This window comes from Carassius gibelio, chromosome A25 (genome assembly GCF_023724105.1).
Source record: "Carassius gibelio isolate Cgi1373 ecotype wild population from Czech Republic chromosome A25, carGib1.2-hapl.c, whole genome shotgun sequence".
NCBI classification, from domain to species: domain Eukaryota; kingdom Metazoa; phylum Chordata; class Actinopteri; order Cypriniformes; family Cyprinidae; genus Carassius; species Carassius gibelio.
In genome coordinates, this window is record NC_068395.1 from 14,059,622 (window position 1) to 14,082,944 (window position 23,323).

Consider the following 23,323-nt stretch of genomic DNA (forward strand, 5'->3'; position numbering starts at 1 on the left):
TGAACTATCAAAGAGACTAAATATTTCTAGGCAGAAGGAACGTTACCATTACATAGTCGTGTTTGATTTAGCATGCAGAGTATCCAGTAAATGTGTCTATGTGCCTGAGACCAGCCAGAGACACCACACTTCCTGTCCCGCACCTGACAGAGGAGCAGCCAGCATCATACTCTCGATCTCTCAACCCAACCCAACAGAGCTAAAGCTTACCTACATTATTAGCATAGTGAATCACAATAGTCATTTAAATGTTGCTAGCAAAACAACATACAATTTATCTTAATGCACAGCTAATATTGAATAGAGGTAAATAGAAACATTTGACATTTGGTTCCAGATGGTGTAGTTTCAGGGTCTACCAACAGGAGCTGCTAATGCTAACCAGCCAAACCCTGAACACTGATACCTGGAACAGACTAGCAAGGAGTATCTGAAGTATTTTCATGTATCTCGGGGGGAGATGGAAAACCCTTAGTTTTTTTCCTGTACATTAAGTACAAGGCCCCACAATTTTAGTGTGGGCTTCTATTTTAATATAATTAATTAATTAAATGATTTGTGGATTATTGTGATGTTTTCATCAGCTGTTTGGACTCTCATTCTGACGGCTCCCATTCACTGCAGAGCATTCATTGATGAGCAAGTGTTTCTTTTTAAATCACTATGCTATATTGGTATCTAAATAAAACAGTATGTACTTTTTAAAAGTATTCTAAGGTTACTGCCATGAGTAGTTCTTCATAATTAAAAATGACATCTCTTCAGGTATAAAAACACCAAAATATAAAATAACAAAAATATTATGCTGACTTGAGTTTGCTTTATTATGACTTTCACTACAAAATCATAAACAAGGAGAGAAATCTGCAAGTATGCTTTTAACCCATGGTTCTCCGCATGGGTGTTTATAATTGAAACCGTCCTGTGCTAAAACATGGAACAATATAAATATAATATAAATATGTCTTATATTGAATGCATTGTTGTTGTTGTTTCACAAGCAATTCCCACAACATATATTTTTAATTACATTTTAATATTTAATGTTTGCTTTATATATTAAACTAGTGCTTAGCATTTTAAGAAATTACGAATATAAAACTAACAAACATCAAAGCAGCAAATCAAAAACAAAAAAGGAATATATATGCTAAGCATTAATACTAAACCTATATAAACGTGATTTTTATTTCAGAAGAGTTAAAGCTTATTTGACAGAAACATCTATGCTATAATGGCCGCTAGAGGACGCAACTGCTTTAAATAATAGCGTGAACTGCAACTAAGAATCCATTTAAATATCTAAAACTATTAATTAATTTGTATAACAGTCAACAGTCATATTTCGAATCATTTTTTATAATTTTATTCTAAAAATATTTACAATATTCTAAAAATAAAAATGTATATGTAGTTCTTAATATATTATAATGTTTATATTAATCATTGTGTTATTGAAAATGTATAATATATATATATATATATATATATATATATATATATATATATATATATATATATATATATATATATATATATATTTTTTATGATATATTAATATATTATTAATTTGACAGCTCTTAAATTTACAGTGGAACTATTCCTGAACCCTGAGCTGTGAACCGCAGCTGCGTGTCACACACACTCATACTCTCTCTCTCTCACACACACACACACACACACACACTCATTCTCACTCTGTTCTCTTGGTCTGAGGAGTCTAGTCTGTACACACTGTCTGAGCGGCTTCACTATGAACACACCGATTATTTACTAACAGCCTGTGCAGCGCCGAGCATCTGTTTTCAAAGGTAAAACATTTCATTGGGTTATAATGCTGTTTTTATTCCCGTTCAGTTTGATACTAATGTCTTCAATCGTCTAGCGCTGTTACTGTCGCGTATATGTGCATGAAAACAGCTCAGATGAAAGCTTGTTGAACTTACTGAAGTCTGCTAAAGTTTTGCTTTCAGAGAGTTTATTTTGTCTAGACGCTAGAAAACCTGATCTTGTTTTTTGTTTTGTTTTTTAATATAAAAGTTGCGAGTAAATAAAACTTCATGTGACTTTAGTTGCACGACACGAGAAACTGATGTTGCCGTTGGAGACTTTTATCAGGTTATACACCGAGAGCTCAAATTATCATACATTATATATATATATATATATATATAAACTGAATTGTATCAATATCCAAATAAAATCCTTCCCGGGTCACGTTAAGCTTCCCAAATATACATTTTGCCATGTATTAATATTTAAAATGTGAAATGTGACTTGACTTCAGAATGGATATGAGAACGTAAACACAGCTTTAGTTACAATGCAGTTCAACATTTGCTGGTTGTTCCCATGAGACGCTGTTTCGTGTTGAAACCTTGAACTTCAGAAGGACAGGATGCATTGTGGTCGCAAACCTACTTCCTTACCTTCTTTCAGGGCTCGAGGCGTGGCCCACGCCGGTTTCCACTCGAGTCGGCTGCTCTTGTGTATAGCTAGCTGATATTAAACACTTAGATGTGTTCTCAATGCCTCACTGCATTCAAGGTGTTGCCAGAAGTCTCTGGATTAGATGATCTTTTTGAATTTTATTAAAATACATTAACCAGAGGAAGTGGGCCTACGGAAACCATGTGTTTCTGTTTCTGAAACCCTCCAGTGAGAACTAGTGAACCACAGTCACACTGACATGTGTGACCTGCTGCACATTTGTGTATCCTCAGAAATACCATAAGAGTGTTGGAGACACTTTGAGATGGGCCTTCCATCATTACATTTTGCTTTTCATATTGTTGGAAGGTTAAGCAAAATGTTACAGCCGCTGAAAGTTGAACTGTGACATCTGTACATTTTTCAGACTTCTGATTTGTTGTATGTGTTTATGCAATACTCTATTAGATCATCTTGAAAGAAACTAACATGTAGCCAGCCTGTCGTTTAATAATAGGTTCATGGGGTTTTTTTGTCACTTCTAGAAACACCGTAGTTTGTTGTGATGTGAGTCACACGCTCACACTTCATCATTATGATTTGCTTGATCAGGCTGCTGGAAATTATCTGTAATTACCAGAAATTCATATCTTGCTCATTTGAACCTTTTCAGGTTGCTAGGATGTCTGCAGCTAGACATTTAAAAAAAAAAATTAATGTATCTCAACAACTTTCGTGGACAACTCTGCAAAATTCTTAGCATTTCTCTGGAGTTCTTTAGTGTTGTAGTGTCTGCTATGTTTCATTACAGTGGATCTGATAAAAACACTGTTAAAGTTTGTGACATTAAGATGCCGAACGTTCCAGACACTCTTAAATTCCTCTCACCTCAACACCTTTCTTTAGTATCCAGAGTTGAGAAGGCCACTTGAGCTTTCGCAGCTGAAGAGTCCAGGGGGAAAACCGGGTTCATGGGAAACAGGCTGAGCTATTTTAAATTGTGTTTTTGTTTTTTTAGGTGAACTAACCCAATGCATTGAAAATATTGCATTAAAATGCATCAAAAATATACTTTTTATCATTATTTGACTGATGGATTATACAGTATGCCCGGTGTTCAAAAACAAAGAACTGTCCATTGTTTTTTGCCCAAAGCTAGCAAATCAACAACAATAGTAATGTTCTGTTAAGGATAATTCTGAGTCCAGGATAACACCAAGGTTCCTAATCTGGGAGGAAATTTAGGGGAAATGATTGCCCAGCTCCTTAATTTAGGGGGACCAAAAAACTATTATTTCAGATTTTTCCTCATTAAGTTGGAGAATGTTATTTGACAACCATTTTTTAATATCTGAGATACATTCAAACAATGGCTGAATGAAATCACCAGCTTTCAACGGTCAGTAAAAGTGTGTATCATCAGCATATAAATGAAATGAAACTTTTTTTAAATACTATCCCACAGTCAGTGCATGCATGTATAGTTTAAAAAGAAGTGGGTCCAGAACAGAACCCTGGGGTAGTCCACTAATAATAAGGGCAGAAGATGAAGAGAACATACATAACTCTACAGAAAAAAACTGCCTTTAAGATATGAGCTGAACCATCATAAGGCAGTACCCTTAATACTGATTAAATGCTCTAAATGTCAGATAAGAACATTATGATATACACAGTCAAAGGCAGAAGTAATATCAAGTAGTATCAATACAGCATTTTTACTTTCATCAAGCAAAATGTTTTAGGAAGTCAGACTCTGTACTATGATAAGCAGTGAAACCAGATTAAAAAGATTCAAATAAGTTAGCTGCATTTAAAAACTGGATCAATTGTAACTGCACAACCTTTTCTAATGAAATAAAATGATAACTTAGAGACAGGCCAATAATTATTGAGGCAACTTTCATCCAAACCTTGTTTCTTAAGCAAAGCCTGAACAACCGCATACTTAAAACAAGTTCAGAACCACCCCAGTGTCCAAAGATGAATTAATCAACACTTGGATACCGGGGCCAGTTACAGGAAAGGTCGCTGTTATAATCTTTGAGGGAACAACATCAAGTGAAGAGGTAGTAGTTTTCATCTTATAAAAGTTGTTGTTATGTGGTTAATTATTAAATCAACTGTTTGTTTCCCAGGGAAAGTGTATCACATGCTAAACTGTCATGTAGGCTGAGAGTTTGAGGAGTTTGTTTTGGCAGTGTACCTAGAGATGGGATGTTATTGTACTGTAATAATCCAGACTTGTTCTCTCCCTATCTCAGACTGAGAAGATCAATGGCATACATGAGATCTTACAAGACCACTATTTATTTATTGTACTTGGATCTTAATTAATTGGTTGTTTGACTCTTGGGTTTCGGTGAAATTCTGCAGCTTGGTTACATAACTTCAAACTAAGTTGTCAGGTCAGTCCATGGAAAGTCAGAGCCTGATGTGAAACTCGTGTATCTTAACTTTTCTTTTGTACACAGTTTATTAAATATAACCTAATTAGGGAAGTTAAAGTATTTCATGAAGTAAAAACGAATCCAAAGCTGATGGTGAATATTCACACTTCCATGTAAACTTTAGTGCATCTCCTCTGTGTGTATTGCTCCTGTTGCATGTCTGAGTATTAGCTACTGCCATTAAAAACAGGTGACCTGAACACAGATCAGTGTTAAGGATCTATCTCTATCAGCACGTTTCATTGCCCTCCTACTGCTGACCTGTGACTAATTGTATTCACAAAGGAAACACTCCTGGTGTGCAAACAACAGCCTGGTGGTGGTGACACGCATGTAAACCTTTGGCTGAACATCACATGGCGTTTCCATCAGGATGTAACTGTGGATTTAGAGTTGGCATTTAGTGTTAAAGGAGCAGAATGACGCATGCTGTAGTTGTGTGAGTGAAAATTAGGCTAATGCTTCAAGTCATTTTACTTGATTAGTTTCATCTTATGGTGTCAAAATTGATAAAACCATATCCAAAAAGTTTCAATTCTTAATATTAACAAAGCAGTTTAGTTTCATTTATCTGGACTTTGAGCTTCTCAGAAAATTGCTCTTAAATTGTGCCACCGATTTTGTCTGAAACCTCAAAGAAGAATGGCTGCATGGCAGCAGACTCGTAATTGAAAGCATGTGGTTATTTGTTAAAGGGGTCATATGATGCTGATAAAAAGAACATTTTGTGTTCCCTATTTTGTGTACTGGGTGTAATGCAATGTTTTTATGCGGTTTAAGGTTATAAAAACACATTATTTTCCAGATACTGTACATTATTGTTTCTCCTTTATGCCCCACCTTATGTAACACATCGATTTTTACAAAGCTCATCATTCTGAAAAGCGAGGTGTGCTCTGATTGGCCAGCTCTCCAGTGCATTGTGATTGACCGAATGCCTCAAGCATGTGACATCAATGTTACACCCGTTAACATACTGTGCCATCTCCCAGGCCAGCAGCACATCCCAACATCGGCTCTCTTTTAGCAGTTCAGTCAATGTACTGTTAGAAATAACTGAATAACTTATTGGACATTGGTTTATTTCACGTCAGAGGGAATGCAAGGCATGCTTATAAACCGAATAACTTAAGTAATTTGTGGATTAGTGTACTGGAGATGAAAACCATTTCGAATGATTCCGTCCGATTTGGTGAACTGGTTTGACCGGTTCAATAAGAAGATCCATCGTTCGCGATTTGGACATCACTACACAAGACAAAACCAATCAAACCCATTACAAACGAGGCATTTGCTGCATCCAGTTTCGACGTAATTACTGGTTATAATGACTTATACTGTCTTTTTACGTGTTGCATATTGCGCCGCGTAAACATAAAACCATGTCTGCATTTGTGATCTGAGAAACAACAAACAAGCCTACCCTTCAGTGCTCAAAACTCGTGTTTGAATCATCATGGCATATTATTTAAATATAAATAATGTACTTAAAAGCTGTGAGTCAGAAGCGCCAGACTGTCCCGGCAACGTCTGAACTGCCCAACTTTATAGAAACAGCCGTTGTGCCACAGGCTGCATTGACATTGACGGCTGCTGGTTCAGGAAAACATCCTCCATAAAATGCACAGCACCCTTCTAAATATTTGGTTTGGACTGTTCTGGAACAGTGTTGAAATACAACTTAACCACTGATTTCTAGTCGTGTCCTCTTTTGAAAGGCCAATCAAGTAGTTTCGCTTCCACAACGAAACACACAGCGACTCCTCTACATGGTAGCGGCGGCAACTGTGAGAATAAAAGTTGCACCACCATTCTTTGCGTGAATATTTGGGCGGTGTTATGCAAATCTTCCCACACAGTGGGAACACGCCTTGGGGGCATGTTAGAATGAGACGTTTTAAGGGGGGGTGGACTAGTCTTAACTTTGATAAAGAATATCTCTTTGGATTTGAGACTTTAGTCTTTGCAACTTTAGAGATCTTCTTCATGCACCAATAGCTTGTAACACCCTAAAGAGAAAGGAGAATTTTAAATTGCATCATATGACCCCTTTAGGATCTGCAGATGACTTTAACTTCCTGAGAAATTTGAAACACAACTTTGGCTGTAACCTTTACTTAGACAGTGATGAACCTGTTTGATTAGGCTTGACCCTGGTTTATTTAAAGAAAAGTGTTTCATAGCTTTCACCATTTATTGCTTTTGTATGTTTATGCAGATATTGCTAGTAATCCTACTTGTAGTGGCCCACATTTTTGATCTCATGATTTCTGTCATGCCATTAGTTTCCCCGACCGCGAGACTGCGGTAAATTAGCCTGTGATCTGTTTATCGTGGCCTCTCAAGAGCTTGATGATGATCTGCAGAAAGAATTAGGATAGTGCTTTTTCATTATTAACTTATCATGTTGCTGCAAATCTGTACAGCGTATGAATTATTTCTTCTGTGAAACACAAAAGAAGAAATGGTGAATAATGTAATTAACAATGTTTTTCATATAATGAAAGTGAAAGGGGATGTGGGCTGTTGATTTGTACATTATTGTGTTTCTCTTTTTGTGTTACACAGACGAAAACATCTAGCTAACATATAAAGGCCTGTCAAAAAAAAAAAAAAGAATACTCCCTAAAGATTGTACCTTAAGGGGTACAAAATCTTGTGTTTTGCACATTCTGTATTCCTAAAGGCTGGTTCACATGGCAGGATAATTAGGCCGATTTTAGCCCCGATTAACCCCTTCCGACAATCTTAGGATGCTCCGATTATCGTAAAATAATCTGATCAAATATTCCTGCCATGTGTGGTGTGTTAAGACTGCTCTCCTCTGCTCGGAAGAACGTCGGGAACGATCCAATCTCAAATCGGGGATATCCAACATGTTGGATTTATTTGGCCTGATTTCTTCTCGTGTGTGGTGTCCCCAGAGGACAAACAATCACGCAGCCTGTGGACTGTAGCGTGTAGCCAATCAGAAAGCGAGGTGACGAGGCGGTGAGGAAGTACAAAACAGCCGGTGTATATAATATAACAAATATAACAAATACAAATAAGTCGATGGGCATAACTACAGCCACAACTGCAGTCCACCAGAGTACATGGAAACGAATATATGAACGTTTATTTCAATGGTAATTAATCTGTGTAGTACGTAACAACATTTATATGAGAGAAAACAACAACTTATCTCCATATCATGATGTAGCAAGTATAGTCCATGCTCGCATTGTGTCCACCTCTTTGACCATCTCTTTGACCCAGTACACAAACTATGGCCACTGCATCCTCTTCGTCCGCCATGATTGTTTACTCTGAAGTCACGTTTGATCTCGAGGGATTTTGCGAGATTTCCCGTCTTACCTGGGAATGCTCGGGAGTCAAATCGGTTCGTGTGTGATGTGTTGATATTGCCGTGTGGCTGCACACCACACACTGAACGACCAAAACTGTTAGACCCGTGATTTTTTATCGCCGTGTGTGGGGTCTCTCAGGTTTGGAAAATCGGCCAACAATTTTAAAATCGTCCCGTGTGAACCAGCCTTAAAGGTGCACATTAGTACCTTACAGTAGTAATATGTAACCATAATAGTGATGGGAAGTTCAGATCATTTTACTAACTCAGATCTTTGAATCTCGTTCAACAAAATGAACGAATCCTTTTTCAAGTCATTTCGTTCATTTCAGCAGAATATAATTAAAATGTTATGTGTTAATATCCAAATTCGCCAACACATCTATATACTCACACACTGATCACATTATATAAACTATAATGCAGCCAAGCCCTACAGCTGGCTGTGCAGTCTGATAGTTCACCTCCTGAGTCTTTGGGTTGTTTGTTCTTGTCACGTCACATCCCCGTAAAGTAAAGCTATACAGTCTTTACAGGAAAGAGAAATGATCTCCTGAGTCTTCAGGTTTGAGTCATTTATTCATCACGTAATAGCACCATAGACTAGAGAGGCTATGCAGTCTGTACCACAAACAGAAATAGTCGAGTCCTCTGGTCGAAGTCGTCAAATGGATACATTTTAAAGCATTAACCAACTCTTTATCACCACATTAGGTATAGAAAAGAATTATCACAGAAATTCACTAATTTATGAATGACTCGGACCCGAAGACTCGGGAGATGAACTAACCATTTCTGTTTCCTGAATTCTGTCCCTATTTGATGTTGCACGGTCAAGATGAAATGAACGAATCCCTTGCTGGGACAACTTGTCGTTTCCGAGTCATATTAAAGATTGATTAAAAATAAACGAATTGTTCAAGATCAACCCGACCCATCACTAACCCATAATGTTTACATTAGGGGTAAATGAAGTACTGCTCCAGTGACAAGCTGTTGTACCCCTGAAGGTACAATTTTAGCACTTTTTTTGAGAGAGAGTGAAGGGAAGTTTGAAAGGGAATCTTTGGTTTCCATTTTTGCGAGCTGATGTTGTGAATGGGACAGGTGGTTAAACCGAGAAAGGTGCCCATGTGTCTCAGCAGAGCAGTTGCCTGGTGAACTGTAGACTCTTGTAAGAGTCCCACCTGTCCACAGAGAATGTGAACTAGCAGACCTCAACAGGTTTCAGCACATGGTGGTGAGTATCAGCTGTGGCAGTCCTGCTCTGTTAATGTCATAGTGTCGTCACAGAGGTTCATAAGACTAAGTAACATTTCCTTCACGGTTATTTTGACTCCTCAAACAAGTCTTAATTTCTTCAAAATGTGTGAAATATTTACGTTTTCTATCTAGATTCCAATTGGTCTAACTTAGAGTCACACTTTTGAGTTACATTTTAATTCAAAAAGACTTTATCAATTATGAATGGTTCATTCAAATAACAAGATTATCTTGCTTTAGGCCACAAGTGGGGCTAGTTACAAGCACAGAACTGTAAATGTACTTGCTCTAATATCAAATAGCCATCAAAGCTTGGGTTTGTGTATGAATATGAACAGAGAACCATGCATTGTGTCATCTACATGGAAAGGTAAAGGCTGAATTGTTGGCCTGCACAGTGATGTGTAATTATTGATGGATTGCCCACTTAGGCTTATGGCTATCAGCACTTTTCCTGACAAGAATGTTGTCTGAAGAATTAGCTGACATCACAGCACTTGTCTGTTTTTGGCTCAAGATAAACGTGGAACACCTCATCACATGGATGTAGGGCTGGGTGTCGATTCAGATATCCCGATTCAATTTAGATTCACAAACTCTCAATTCAGTTTGAATATTTTTCTATGTATTTATTTTATTACATTCAGTAAATATTTTTTTTATACAAATGCTATTTAAAAATTTTACATTTTCTTACTTTTTCTTGTAACCAGATGAAGGCATAAAACAATTTAATTCATCCTAATCAAATTAAAATACCTTTTATTTTCTGACAAAGAAAGTGCTGCTAAACAGAGGTTTGCTGTAAAAATTCAAAAGAAAACAAATGATTATATATTTAAAAATAAACATTATTAAAATTGATTATTAGTAGTAGCACTGTTGTTACACTGAGTCTTAAGTCTGCTAAGTAGTAATATATTTTTAACAGTTTCTTCACATTTAAAAAAAAACTTTTATTTTGACGGGTTGCCATGAGGATCTTGCAGCTGCTGTGTATATATGATGGTAGTTTTGTCAAATTAAACAATAAAATCCTAATGAAATGACTCTCAGAGCAGCTGGGGATGAACTTTGTGTATTCATATCATCATAATGAGATGGCAGATTCATTGATTGCGGAAATAAAACATTTTTACCCAGCCCTACATGGATGTTTTTCAGCTTCAGGCACAACTTGGATGAATGTTGGTATTTTGGTGGAATTTTGATGCAACTGTTAATTGCATTTTAGCCAAATGGACCTGAAGGTGGTTCAGCATTGTATTAGTAATGCGTCATATTCAACAACGTCTAAACAACATGTTTGCATGCATCTAGAGAATCCAGTTTGCTCAAGGGTTTCTGTTTGTTTTGTGCCTTTTTCAGATTTTGAGATGAAGAAGGACATTGATACTCTAATAGCTGAAGAACGGGCTGAGATCATCGAAAAATATGAGAAGGCAAGTTACATCCTTTTAGTTGTATACCTTCAGACTATTTGTAATTGTTGACCTAAGTTTTGACCTTTGACTGGTTGAGCAATGTCCAGACAAGGGGACATGACCCTCAGTAAATGGACAGAAATGCATATTAACAAAGTAGCCCAAGTAAAGTAGTAAGTGGTCAATGATCAGAGGCCATGATGCAGTAGATTTGGGGTATGCCAGTGCTTGGAGGAGCCTAAGTTTAAGTGTCTTGCTCAAGGGAACGATTGTGATAGCTCATAAATCAAAAATCCCAGTTATTTTACCACTAAACTTCAGAAGTTACTGCAGTTTGCTGTTCTTGGCTCGTCCAATCCTGCTCCTGGAGGGTCCGTATCCTGCAGAGTGTAGCTCCAACACATTTACCTGGAAGTTTCTAATGAGTCTGAAGAACTTGATAAGCTGGTACAAGTGAATTTAATTAGGGTTGGAGCAAGAGAGTGGCCCTCCAGGAACTGGATTGGATGGCCTTCATCTAAAACTAATTCAAATAAGATTTAGATAAGACCAAGTTCAAATGAGCTTCTGATAAAACCAAAACTATCTAGCCACTATAGTGTGTGTTCCTCTGTATTAGTTTCTTCTGCTCTTAATTAGTTGCCAATTTATGAAAACTTGAATATACCAACTAACCTTAACTAGATTTTTCTGAGACAATATGTTTTCAAGAATTAAAGTAAAGTTAACAAATTAAAATTTCCAGTGCATTCACAAAAACTTGTCAGATCTTAGTTAGTCTCGCATAGCCAGACTGGAATTTGAAACTGAAATTTATGGCCGCTTTCTTTGGCCCATGAGGCCGTTTGACTGACATGACCAATCACAGTTCGTTTTCTTTAGCATCACAATACAGCGTTTAGTCAATCCTGATAAGCGTTCATCGTCACAGTTGTAAACACTACAGCTTTCTTCATTCATGGAAGGTTTGGCACCAGTTTCCAGGCTGAACATTAAAGAACGCGACACACATGTCTCAGAAATCCTGTAGAATTCAACCAATGCGATGACGACTTCGACACTTCTGAAGTGTTTCCACTTTGGTGTCCCATATGCATCAGACGTTTTAACAAGGGTCCATGGGCATGGTGTCTGAGGCTTAGACTAGATCTTAGTAGACAGGATTTTATATAAACAATGGATCCTGACAACATGCCTTCATACTTCCACATACAGCTTGCAAAACAAGCAAGTTTTAGCTTTCAGACATAGCCAGAATCCTTTGATGGACAACAGCTGGAACAGTGCTGCTACACTCAAAAATTGACTACATGTCTGCTAACTTGGAAATTCTCTGCATACTTCAGATACCTTTTAAGGCAGTGGAGCTTAGACAGATAAGATGTTCAGGATATATTCTGTTAGCAGAAATTGTGGATTCTGGGGGTTTCTTGTATCATAAGGAAATAGTTTGCCCAAAAATGAACATTTGCTGATATTCACCCTCAGTTCATCCAAGATGTAGATGAGATTGTTTCTTCATCATATTTGGAGAAATGTAGCATTACGTCACTTGTTCACCAATGGAATGGGTGCCGTCAGAATGAGTCCAAACAGCTGATAAAAACATCACAATAATCCATAAGTAATTCACACCACTCCAGGTAAATCAATTAGAGAGAACTTGCATGGTTAGAAGAAGCAAATCAATCAAGGCGTCTTTAGCTTACTGGTCAGTGAAGAAGTACAAAAATCCACCGACATTTGTTTTAAACTGTTTTCATTGAATAACATTTGCATTTATGGTGAGCTATTCCTTCAAGTCATGTTTTTATTTGAGTTCCAGTCATCAGTTGGTTTGAGGGTCTGTTGCCTTTGCTCCAGTTTCTTAATTTGTTTGTTGGGCCGGTTGCAGGGCAGGCATGAGGGTGTCCACATTAACCCCTGGGAGGATGCCGACTACAGCATCTACAAGGTCACAGATCGCTTCGGTTTCCTGCAGTAAGTCTCGCCTGTCCTGGCAGTTTTAACACTCAGTCTAGTGAGACGATAACCTCTGTCTTCAGTTGAAGATGTTAAACGCTCAGCTGAACTATGTTGTTATGTAGAATAAGACGTTTGTTTTGGGCAAAAGTTGATTGTGACTGCTAGAACAGTGTTGTCAGGATTGTTTTTCATAAATCCACATTAAAATCTTAGTTGTTATTTGAATGAAGCTTCTGATTCATTTAATACTTCTACAGATTAAACAGCCGTTTCCCCTTTGTAATTTGTTTTTTCCAGTGAAGAGGAACTGCCGACACCAACCACGGTGGAGGAGAAGGTGACATTAGGATATCATATTTCTTTGCACCTGCAATGACTGTCAAATCTTTTGTGGCAAAAATTCAGTTTAGATAAGTTAATCCAATGAATTATGGTGTTCATGATGAATGTCATTATTTTCATGTACATTTTGGATTTAAGACTAAAATTCAGTGTGTCATTTCCCCAGTACAAACTCCAGGAGGTTGAAAGAGAGGAAAAATGGGTTAAGATGGTGAAAAAGTGGGACAAGTACTGCAACAGTGAAAAGGTAACTAATAAATGTGATAGTTCCTTAAAGCTTTAATTGGATGAGACACATTTGAAGCAATTGTTAAATAGTTAGGCTTATTTTATTAATATATTGAGTAATTGAACATTGTAGTCTCATTGTATCTTATTGTTGGCATTGTATTGACATAATACGCCGCTCAAGGCTGCTGTGTGTTATAGTGAAATTTAGGCCTGCACATCTGGAAGCTTTAAGCCCCAAAAATAAATCTCGCCATCTGTTTTTTTTTCCCTCTTCCTATGTGCATTTTGCAGATGATGAAGCGGGTATACAAGGGGATTCCCTTAAAGCTGCGCGGTCAGGCCTGGGCGATGCTGCTGGAAGTGGATAAGGTGAAAGAGGCGAATTACCGAAAGTATGAGGTAGGAGCTTTGCAGGAATCATGTTTGTGAGATGTGTTTGGGCTCCAGTTGGTCCTTTGAATGAAAAGCGGCTGTTTGATGTGCATTCATTCAATGACTCGCTTGTTTGGGTTTTGGTTTGTCCTGTGTGATTGTTTGGGTTTAAATTAGCCAGATGTGTTTTGTCTCCAATCTGCCCTCTTGGCACTATGTTTTATTTTATAACAAAGGTTTCTGGTTTGCATGCTTTGTGTAGTCTGACGATTATTATGTAAGTTCCAAGGTATTATATACGAAAAAAACTATACAACCATTATTGTATGTATTGTTTTTCATGTGGAAAGCTAATGCTGCTCTTTCTGTAGTAGATTATAGTGCCAATGTTTAAAAAAAAATGTATCCTATAAGTTTAATATGCATAGATTATCATTGGTAAGCCATTTGTAGGTTAACTTTCTGAGTATATTGCTCTTAGGCCATTTACTCCGTTTGCTTGAGCATCAGTTTGGGGTGGGACTATGTGTTTACTGACCAATAGCAGATGCCTAAGCTTTTTAGATTTTTTTTTTTTTTTTGCAATTCTGTTTGACATTTAACTTTGAGTTGCAGTTTTGGATATTCTGTAAAACATAACTCCGTAAAACATAACTGTTATTGCCAACTTTTTTTTTTGTTTTCATGTTGTTGCAGAAAATGAAGGAACAAGCCAAGAAGTATTCAACAGAAATTAAGCAGATTGATCTTGATGTCAACAGGACCTTTAGAAACCATATCATGTTCATGGAGCGCTTTGGGGTCAAGTACGAAAGATATTATATGAACTCACACACACTCTCAAGAAAGTCTTTATCTTCATTTGACTCAGTGTCTGTTTGGCATGCTAGAGATGGTTCTGAAATGAAATGCTCAGACCTTGTAAACTTAACCAAAACAAGAGCTACTTCCTCTTTGTTACTGCATTTTTGTTCAACTTCCTGTTACTGTAAGAGGCCTCACAGGAAATGATACAACCGGTGACTCATTACCATTATGCCCAAAATAAATACTTTGGTGCTGTCCATAACAACTAAAGTTCTGCCGCAGTGTCATGAAAAAAATATTTCCTTTTGTACCGGACAATCATAAAGACCCACTTGGGATTGAATATCCTCTTGAAAATGGACAGACATATACAAAAAAATTATAATAACAATTTAAACCCCCAATTTGACAGCCAATGAGTGTATCATGAGTTTTTAGATAAATGTTGCCCAGGTGAACCCTCAATAATATTTCTGTGTATTTGTGTATAAGTGTCATCCTACTTTTTGTAAATTTAAACTGAAAGGGTCTTGTAGAACGGAGTGCACAAAGTGGTTTCAGCTATGTGGATTGCATGGGCAGCACACACACACGACAGACGTAGATCAACCACCAACCACTTTGTTCATGGTGCATGGCGGATGGAAGCTCTGAGCAATGACTTCTACATTTTTTTATCTACATTTTTGCTTGGCCAATAAGAGGATATGGGGCGGAAGTGCTGTTTAACACATCTGCTGTTTGTTTGCGTTGCTCATGTGTATTTCTACGACACGCTAGTCACAACTCTGGTTTCCTCTGGCCTTTTTACCCTTACCAAGGGTCTTGCTATGCATTGCTAAATCTTCTCAAATCTGCAGACATTATGAATTATTAATCAGGACAAAATGTAGTCGGATTAATTGAAAAGATGGATGTCCATGATGAAAAATAATAATAGTAAATAAATAACATTATTTTAAAACATAATGTTTGAGTTCATGTTGGGTTCAAATAATTTTCTAAAATCATTGTTAATAGCAAGTACAACTTTTTCATCCAAAACAATATTTGATTTAATGACTCATTAGTGATAAAATAAAATGTACATAATATAAAAAAATGTTTTATTATTATTATTATATGTTGGCATAAACATCATTGGCATTAATATAATGACATTTTCTTAGGGTTGTAACTTAGCATCTCATGAAAAGGTGAAATGAATCTCACGGCATCATACTGGGAACAGTTTGATTGACCTGTGTTTCTTGTCCTTTACAGACAGCAAGCCCTGTTCAATGTTCTGGCAGCATATTCAGTCTACAACACGGTAAGAGACTGACAGAGTTTGAATGTTTGTGTGTAAATGTGTTATGCGACTCAGAATAGCATGTGCTAGATGAACCAGAGCAGAGGGGAAGAAGTTCTGTCTCCCACCCTGTCAACACACACACACACACACACACACAATTACTGCACTAATGGCGACTTCCCATCGACTTCTATTGTTCTTATGTTATGCTAAATATAATGGCTATAGACCTTAACCCAAAAATAAAGCTTGTATTTGCATCAGTGAATAAAGACATGGCTACATGCCAATTTTAATACCATCCGAACTGTATAAAATTCAAGATTAGGCGAATTGATAGACTGTGCATGTGTGCTTTTTGGGTTAAATTGCCCATAATGCCTTTTGTTTGAAAATGTATGTGCTAAAAAGTTAATAATGGAATAGACTTAAAGCAGGAATCCATTACATGTCTTTTAAAATCTGATTTTAAAACACTAGGCATCATACACTTGCCACCTTTGTAAATTATTATAGACAATATCTGGTCGTTATACACTAAACGACTAAGGATCTTTTAAACAGTACCACAAATTAAGTCTTTCCAAATGCAGTAAACTCATGCAGAGACATGTGCCTCATTGCTAGGAGACAAATATAACAATATGTGTTCTTAAACCAGTCCTAAAACAAGTTTGATAGCCTTCAACTGCATGGGATCATAGTCTGAGAGTCTGTGCCAGTTATACACTACTGATTTTTTGTCAAATGGACGACCTCTGACTGTGATGAACTCTGACTTTCGGAAACTCAAAAGAAAAGCCCCAAAAAAAAAAAACCAACTCTAAAATCATTTAACAAACCAGTTTGACTTGGCTGGAAGACCAGCTAAGACCAGAAAACAGGAATATCCTTTATGGAGAAGGCAATCCCAAAATCCCAAAAACAACTGCAAGTCAAATTTTCTGTGGAGAACTATATTTTCATGGAGTTGCTGCCTATATAGCAAATCATCACTTATGAGGTTTCATAATTTAAAGGGATAGTTCACCCAAAAATGAAAATTACCCCATGGTTTACTCATCCTCAAGCAAACCTAGGTGTATACGACATTCTTCTCGAGGTTGGAGTGAGCAGGAGAAGTGGTGAGAACAAGAAGCAGGAGACTTTGAATTTTACCACTTTCCTATTCTGTGTCAAGTTAAAGTACTATAAAGCTATTGATTTGTAATTGGTTAAATGAGCATTTAATATTTACAGTATTGTTCAAAATAATAGCAGTACAATGTGACTAACCAGAATAATCAAGGTTTTTCGTATATTTTTTTATTGCTACGTGGCAAACAAGTTTACCAGTAGGTTCAGTAGATTCTCAGAAAACAAATGAGACCCAGCATTCATGATATGCACGCTCTTAAGGCTGTGCAATTGGGCAATTAGTTGAATTAGTTGAAAGGGGTGTGTTCAAAAAAATAGCAGTGTGGCATTCAATCACTGAGGTCATCAATTCTGTGAAGAAACAGGTGTGAATCAGGTGGCCCCTATTTAAGGATGAAGCCAACACTTGTTGAACATGCATTTGAAAGCTGAGGAAAATGGGTCGTTCAAGACATTGTTCAGAAGAACAGCGTACTTTGATTAAAAAGTTGATTAGAGAGGGGAAAACCTATAAAGAGGTACAAAAAATGATAGGCTGTTCAGCTAAAATGATCTCCAATGCCTTACAATGGAGAGCAAAACCAGAGAGACGTGGAAGAAAACGGAAGACAACCATCAAAATGGATAGAAGAATAACCAGAATGGCAAAGGCTCAGCCAATGATCACCTCCAGGATGATCAAAGACAGTCTGGAGTTACCTGTAAGTACTGTGACAGTTAGAAGACGTCTGTGTGAAGCTAATCTATTTTCAAGAATCCCCCGCAAAGTCCCTCTGTTAAAAAAAAGGCATGTGCCGAAGAGGTTACAATTTGCCAAAGAACACATCAACTGGCCTAAAGAGAAATGGAGGAACATTTTGTGGACTGATGAGAGTAAAATTGTTCTTTTTGGGTCCAAGGGCCACAGGCAGTTTGTGAGACGACCCCCAAACTCTGAATTCAAGCCACAGTACACAGTGAAGACAGTGAAGCATGGAGGTGCAAGCATCATGATATGGGCATGTTTCTCCTACTATGGTGTTGGGCCTATTTATCGCATACCAGGGATCATGGATCAGTTTGCATATGTTAAAATACTTGAAGAGGTCATGTTGCCCTATGCTGAAGAGGACATGCCCTTGAAATGGTTGTTTCAACAAGACAATGACCCAAAACACACTAGTAAACGGGCAAAGTCTTGGTTCCAAACCAACAAAATTAATGTTATGGAGTGGCCAGCCCAATCTCCAGACCTTAATCCAATTGAGAACTTGTGGGGTGATATCAAAAATGCTGTTTCTGAAGCAAAACCAAGAAATGTGAATGAATTGTGGAATGTTGTTAAAGAATCATGGAGTGGAATAACAGCTGAGAGGTGCCACAAGTTGGTTGACTCCATGCCACACAGATGTCAAGCAGTTTTAAAAAACTGTGGTCATACAACTAAATATTAGTTTAGTGATTCACAGGATTGCTAAATCCCAGAAAAAAAAAATGTTTGTACAAAATAGTTTTGAGTTTGTACAGTCAAAGGTAGACACTGCTATTTTTTTGAACACACCCCTTTCAACTAATTGCCCAATTGCACAGCCTTAAGAGCGTGCATATCATGAATGCTGGGTCTTGTTTGTTTTCTGACAATCTACTGAACCTACTGGTAACTTGTTTGCCACGTAGCAATAAAAAATATACTAAAAACCTTGATTATTCTGGTTAGTCACATTGTACTGCTATTATTTTGAACAATACTGTAGGTCATACTCTGAATGTTGAGTAAAGTTTGTGATCGAGTGTACTGAGTCTATCTGGTTTTATGTAGGAAGTGAGCTACTGTCAGGGCATGAGTCAGATCGCTGCCATTCTGCTCATGTACATGAATGAGGAAGATGCATTCTGGGCCTTATCACAGCTACTGACCAATCAGAAACATGCCATGCATGGTGAGTGTCATAAGTCTCTATAGATTTCTTTGTTTTTGTAGTACATTCTGTAATTGGTCATACATATCTGTGTCTTCCTCTGTGGTTTCTTAAAGGCTTCTTCATCCCAGAGTTTCCCAAACTCCACCGTTTTCAGGTTCATCATGACAAAATACTGTCAAAACTCCTTCCCAAATTGAGGAAACACTTGGTGAGATTTCTTATTTTAACCTCAGATTGCTTGACTTTAACGACATATAAACACTTTCTCAAATGTTTTCCTGAACCCAGGATAAAGAACAGATGTCCACTGGTATCTACACAACCAAATGGTTCCTTCAGTGTTTTATTGACAGGGTGAGGCACCATTTTAATTTTCAACTTTTTTCAACATTTTCACTGTTTTTGGGTCTCAGTTATAGAGTCGAAACTTTCAATGAATTACAATGTAACCTAACACGTAACAAACATTCACTTTGTCTTGTATGAAAATAAGAGGCAGGTCTGTCTGAACTGTTATTACAGTCTCTGAGAAAAGCTACACAAAATATTTATACAATGTGAACAACAAATCAATATGATGGATCGAAGTACACTCAGGAAAAAAAAGTGCTAAAATTGTACCTTAAGGGGTACAACTGCTTATCACTGGTGCAGTATCCTTAAAATGTACGCTTTGTACCTTATTTACACCTAAAAGGTTAGTATTGGTGCTGTAAGGGCAGATATTACTACTCTAAAAGGTACTGTTAAGGACCTTTTTAGGTGTAGATAAATGGTTTTCTTAACTACTTTCTTAACAGTATTCTGCAACTTTGTGCTTAAGTACTCAATAAGGAGAATAACATAATTCGCATACAGCAAGTTTTTGTGTGAAAAAGACTGTAAACTTCATCTGTTCAAAGTTTTATATAGTTGGGCTTGAACCCTTTAGAGAATCCTGTGTCAATTAATGTATTTGTGATGGAGCACTGCTTAGCCGGTTGATGACTCGGGTATGTTGTGTTTCTCCTTTATAGACACCCTTCACACTCACCCTGCGTCTTTGGGACATCTACATATTAGAGGGAGAAAAGGTTCTAACCGCCATGGCCTATACGCTCCTCAAATTGAACAAAAGTAAGTAAGAAACCAACTCTGGTGGATTTCTGTTGAACCACATGAGCTATCACCATGTCCTTGTGTACAACATAGAATAATATAGTGGTTAAAAATAGGTTTACCAAACGTTTGTATGAACAGAGCCCATATGGGCTGATTCATTATTGCACCCTTGAGCAAGAAACTTGACTTAGGGTTACTCCAGATACACTCACTGGATCAAGTGTATGGTCAGTCATTTTGGATGAAAGCATCTACTAAGAAATTGTTTAAAACAGTTCTGAATGAAGAACAAATGAATAATGTTTAGTCTGGACAGTAGTGCACAGAGTTGTGGTTGTAGTACTAAACAAGCTGCTTAGATTTTCTTTCAACCAATAGTGCTTTAATGTCTTTGTTTGGGTAATGTAGAAGTGTTTAATTAGAAGCTTATAACTACTAAAGTCTCGTTCTTTTCCTGTCAGAGCATCTTCTGAAGATGTCTTTGGAGGACCTGAGGGAGTTTCTTCAGGAGCGTATTGCTTCCTCCTTCACTATGAGCGATGATGCCGTTATTGAGCAGCTACAGTCATCTATGTCAGACCTCCGCAGGATGAAGCTCGACCTCCCCCCTCCAGGTAAAATACAAAAGTGTTGAAAATGAACCTAAAGGAACCTTGGAAGAAACTTTCTTTTAAAGAGTGTCCTGTGATTTTATGCAATTCTATACTGTTACAACAACTCTCTTTTCTGGGTTTGACTTGTAGCCAAGGGAGATGAGTTCCCAAAGATACCCCTGGGTGAGGAGCGTCCAATAGTACTGCTTCCAGTAAACAAGACTAAGTGTGTCCCCTTACCGCCATCAGCACACAACAATCAAACCTCAACCAAGCTTCAGGCGGAAGACACCACCACCCATAAGCAGAGCAGCGAAAAACACATCCCAACCATTACCTCATCTTCCCCTCTTTCAAATCACACCCACTCAACTTCAAACTCTTCGCTGTCACAAACTTCACCTGAAGAACCAGGCACCACGGTGAAGAACGAAGACAGTGCACCTGTACAAAGACCAGATCATCTACTACACCCAGAATCAGCACGGTTTTCAACAGAGACTCTTTCGTCGAAGAATGAATGTGTTAGTAGGCCCCTATCAGCGGTGTCTGAAGACTGGCCTCCTCCGTACCAGCCACCCATAACCGATTCATCCAGTATCCACTCTTTGAATCTCCCAGAATTACCTCCTCCACCCCTTCCCTGTGCCGAAGAAGGGGTCAAGCTTACTCCTCTAGAAGAGGATGTCCCATTTTGCCTTCCTCCACCACCAGTTGCCCAACCTTTGAATCTCATCTTAGAAGATCCTTCTTCATCACCTTCCTCGTACAGATCCCATCGGCAGCTGAGCAAGTTTCCGGTCAACCTGTATGTCCCGCCATCATCAGGTGACCGGAGACCTTCCAACACGTCGAATTACGACAACCTCTCAGAAGAGGAGGATCAGTCTGTGGAGCGGCTGTTGGAGATGGCGGCCACATTGCCGCAAAACTCAAACTTGGCTCCCATGAACGCCACCCTCCCCCTTCCTCCAGATGATGCTGTGTCTCTTTCTCTACCGCCCCCATCGATGTTCTTCTACACCCCCGACTCTTCACCACTCCCTCCACCTCCTCCATGCATTGAGGCGGCAAAGAGTTGGGTGACTCCAGACTGCACTTTTCCCCAACCACCAATTGACTTCGCAGATAAACCCAACCTGTGCAATCAGGTGGATTTAAACCAGACTGAACAAGATCAGGGTCAGTCACAGCTCTCAAGACTACCGCCCCAAAAATCACGACCCACGATGCCCTCTCCTGTACACTCTGATTCAGACTTCTACCGCATGCATGTTCCAAGTCATTAGCGCCTGGAACCACAAGTACTGTTGTTAGTGTAAACTGAAGGCGTGTTTCCATGGTTTGGACATAAGTGCTTTGATTAAATTAAGTGAATGGGTTTTTTTTTGGTGGGGGGTGTACATTTAGATGTTGCAATTATTTTTTTATGTTGCAATGTGTGTTAGATATGGCAGATCTTAACAGGATGTTAAAATGTGTGAGTTTTATCAGTGCTTCATACAAATTTGTCGCAATGGAATCCCCTTTTCATCTAGTTACAGTGGTTATCACCATCACCTTTTATCTAGTTGAGCAACCAGTCTTCCTGGGAGTCATCATGTGGGTTAAAGTTTTATCTCCAATCAGTGTAGTAACTGAGAGGTACTGATATTTCCACTGGTCACCACAGAAAATGTGATGGTCAACGTTATTTTGTTTGTGACTGTTTTGTATGTTGTTTTCTGGGAGATATTATGTTTCTTGTCAGATCTATACTGTCAGATCAATACTATAGTGGGAGTTGTTTTCATTTTGATGAAAGGCAAAAATTAGATCAGTGATTGTAATTTCTTTGTCTTGTGTTTTGTTGGTTGGTTTTATATCTTGGTGCAACTGTTGTGTTGTTTTGTTTCGTTTTAAACTTTGGTTTTATTAAGGAAATACATCTAAAGCAGGGTTCCTCAAATCATGTCCTGTAGGGCCAATGCGCTGCAGGGTTTAAACTCAAACCCTGATCAAACTCACATACCTGTGATTTTGTAATACTCCTGAAGACACGGTGTAGCGTGCGCTCAGGTGTGTTTGATTAGGGTTAGAGCTAATCTCGGCAGGAAAGTGGATTTAAAGCACGCACATCAACATTAAATATGAGGATATGGGTTTTGGAAATGTAAACGAGGATCTTACCACACTGGCATAAGTGGAAGTTCCCTGGTTACACTGAAAGGTCATTTTTTTTTCAGTGGTCTTAGATTTGTTTAAAAAGGAAATTCCTTCGTCAAACCTTAGTGCTGTGTACTGCCCTATAGCGCCATCTTGTGGAAGATTATAGCATAAATTGGTTAATAAATAATATATATATATATATAATTATATATATATACTGGGAAATGCAGCCAACACAGTGGATGTATAAATGAAGAAACTGTATATTCAAGGTCATTTTATGGCTTTATTGTGAAATTGTAAATACAACAGGTTTGATTTGCACTTTGTTGTTTGTATCTAGAGCTTATGATATTTAATTATGTTTATATTGTGCTTCTCAGGTTAAATGGTTTAAATGTTGTTTGCGTGTTGAAATTTTAAAACCCATTTTAAAATTTGACCTTTTCGAACTCTGTGCTCATTTGACTTTTTTTTTATTTTTTATATAGATTTGATTAACCACCAAAAAAAACT

At 37.8% G+C, this 23,323-nt stretch overlaps 1 protein-coding gene across 1 annotated transcript; it reads left to right on the forward strand.

The window, feature by feature from the left end:
* Positions 1 to 1,656: 1,656 nt before the first annotated feature.
* On the forward strand, positions 1,657 to 23,249 carry si:dkeyp-19e1.3 (USP6 N-terminal-like protein). Its single transcript, XM_052543440.1, has 14 exons — positions 1,657 to 1,811; positions 10,861 to 10,934; positions 12,811 to 12,896; positions 13,179 to 13,218; positions 13,390 to 13,470; positions 13,746 to 13,853; positions 14,523 to 14,632; positions 15,897 to 15,945; positions 18,863 to 18,983; positions 19,079 to 19,173; positions 19,254 to 19,319; positions 19,982 to 20,081; positions 20,528 to 20,680; positions 20,810 to 23,249. The coding sequence occupies exons 2-14, from the start codon at positions 10,869 to 10,871 to the stop codon at positions 21,946 to 21,948; spliced, it is 2,214 nt and encodes a 737-aa protein (XP_052399400.1). The 5' UTR covers positions 1,657 to 1,811; positions 10,861 to 10,868; the 3' UTR covers positions 21,949 to 23,249.
* The last annotated feature ends 74 nt before the right edge of the window (positions 23,250 to 23,323 follow it).

Excerpts from the sequence above, each read along its gene's own strand:
- si:dkeyp-19e1.3 (XM_052543440.1), top strand. The coding sequence starts at position 10,869 with ATGAAGAAGGACATTGATACTCTAATAGCTGAAGAACGGGCTGAGATC. Across the intron at positions 10,935-12,810 it reads TCATCGAAAAATATGAGAAG|GGCAGGCATGAGGGTGTCCA; the intron begins GCAAGTTACATC and ends GGCCGGTTGCAG. Across the intron at positions 19,320-19,981 it reads TTCAGTGTTTTATTGACAGG|ACACCCTTCACACTCACCCT; the intron begins GTGAGGCACCAT and ends TCTCCTTTATAG.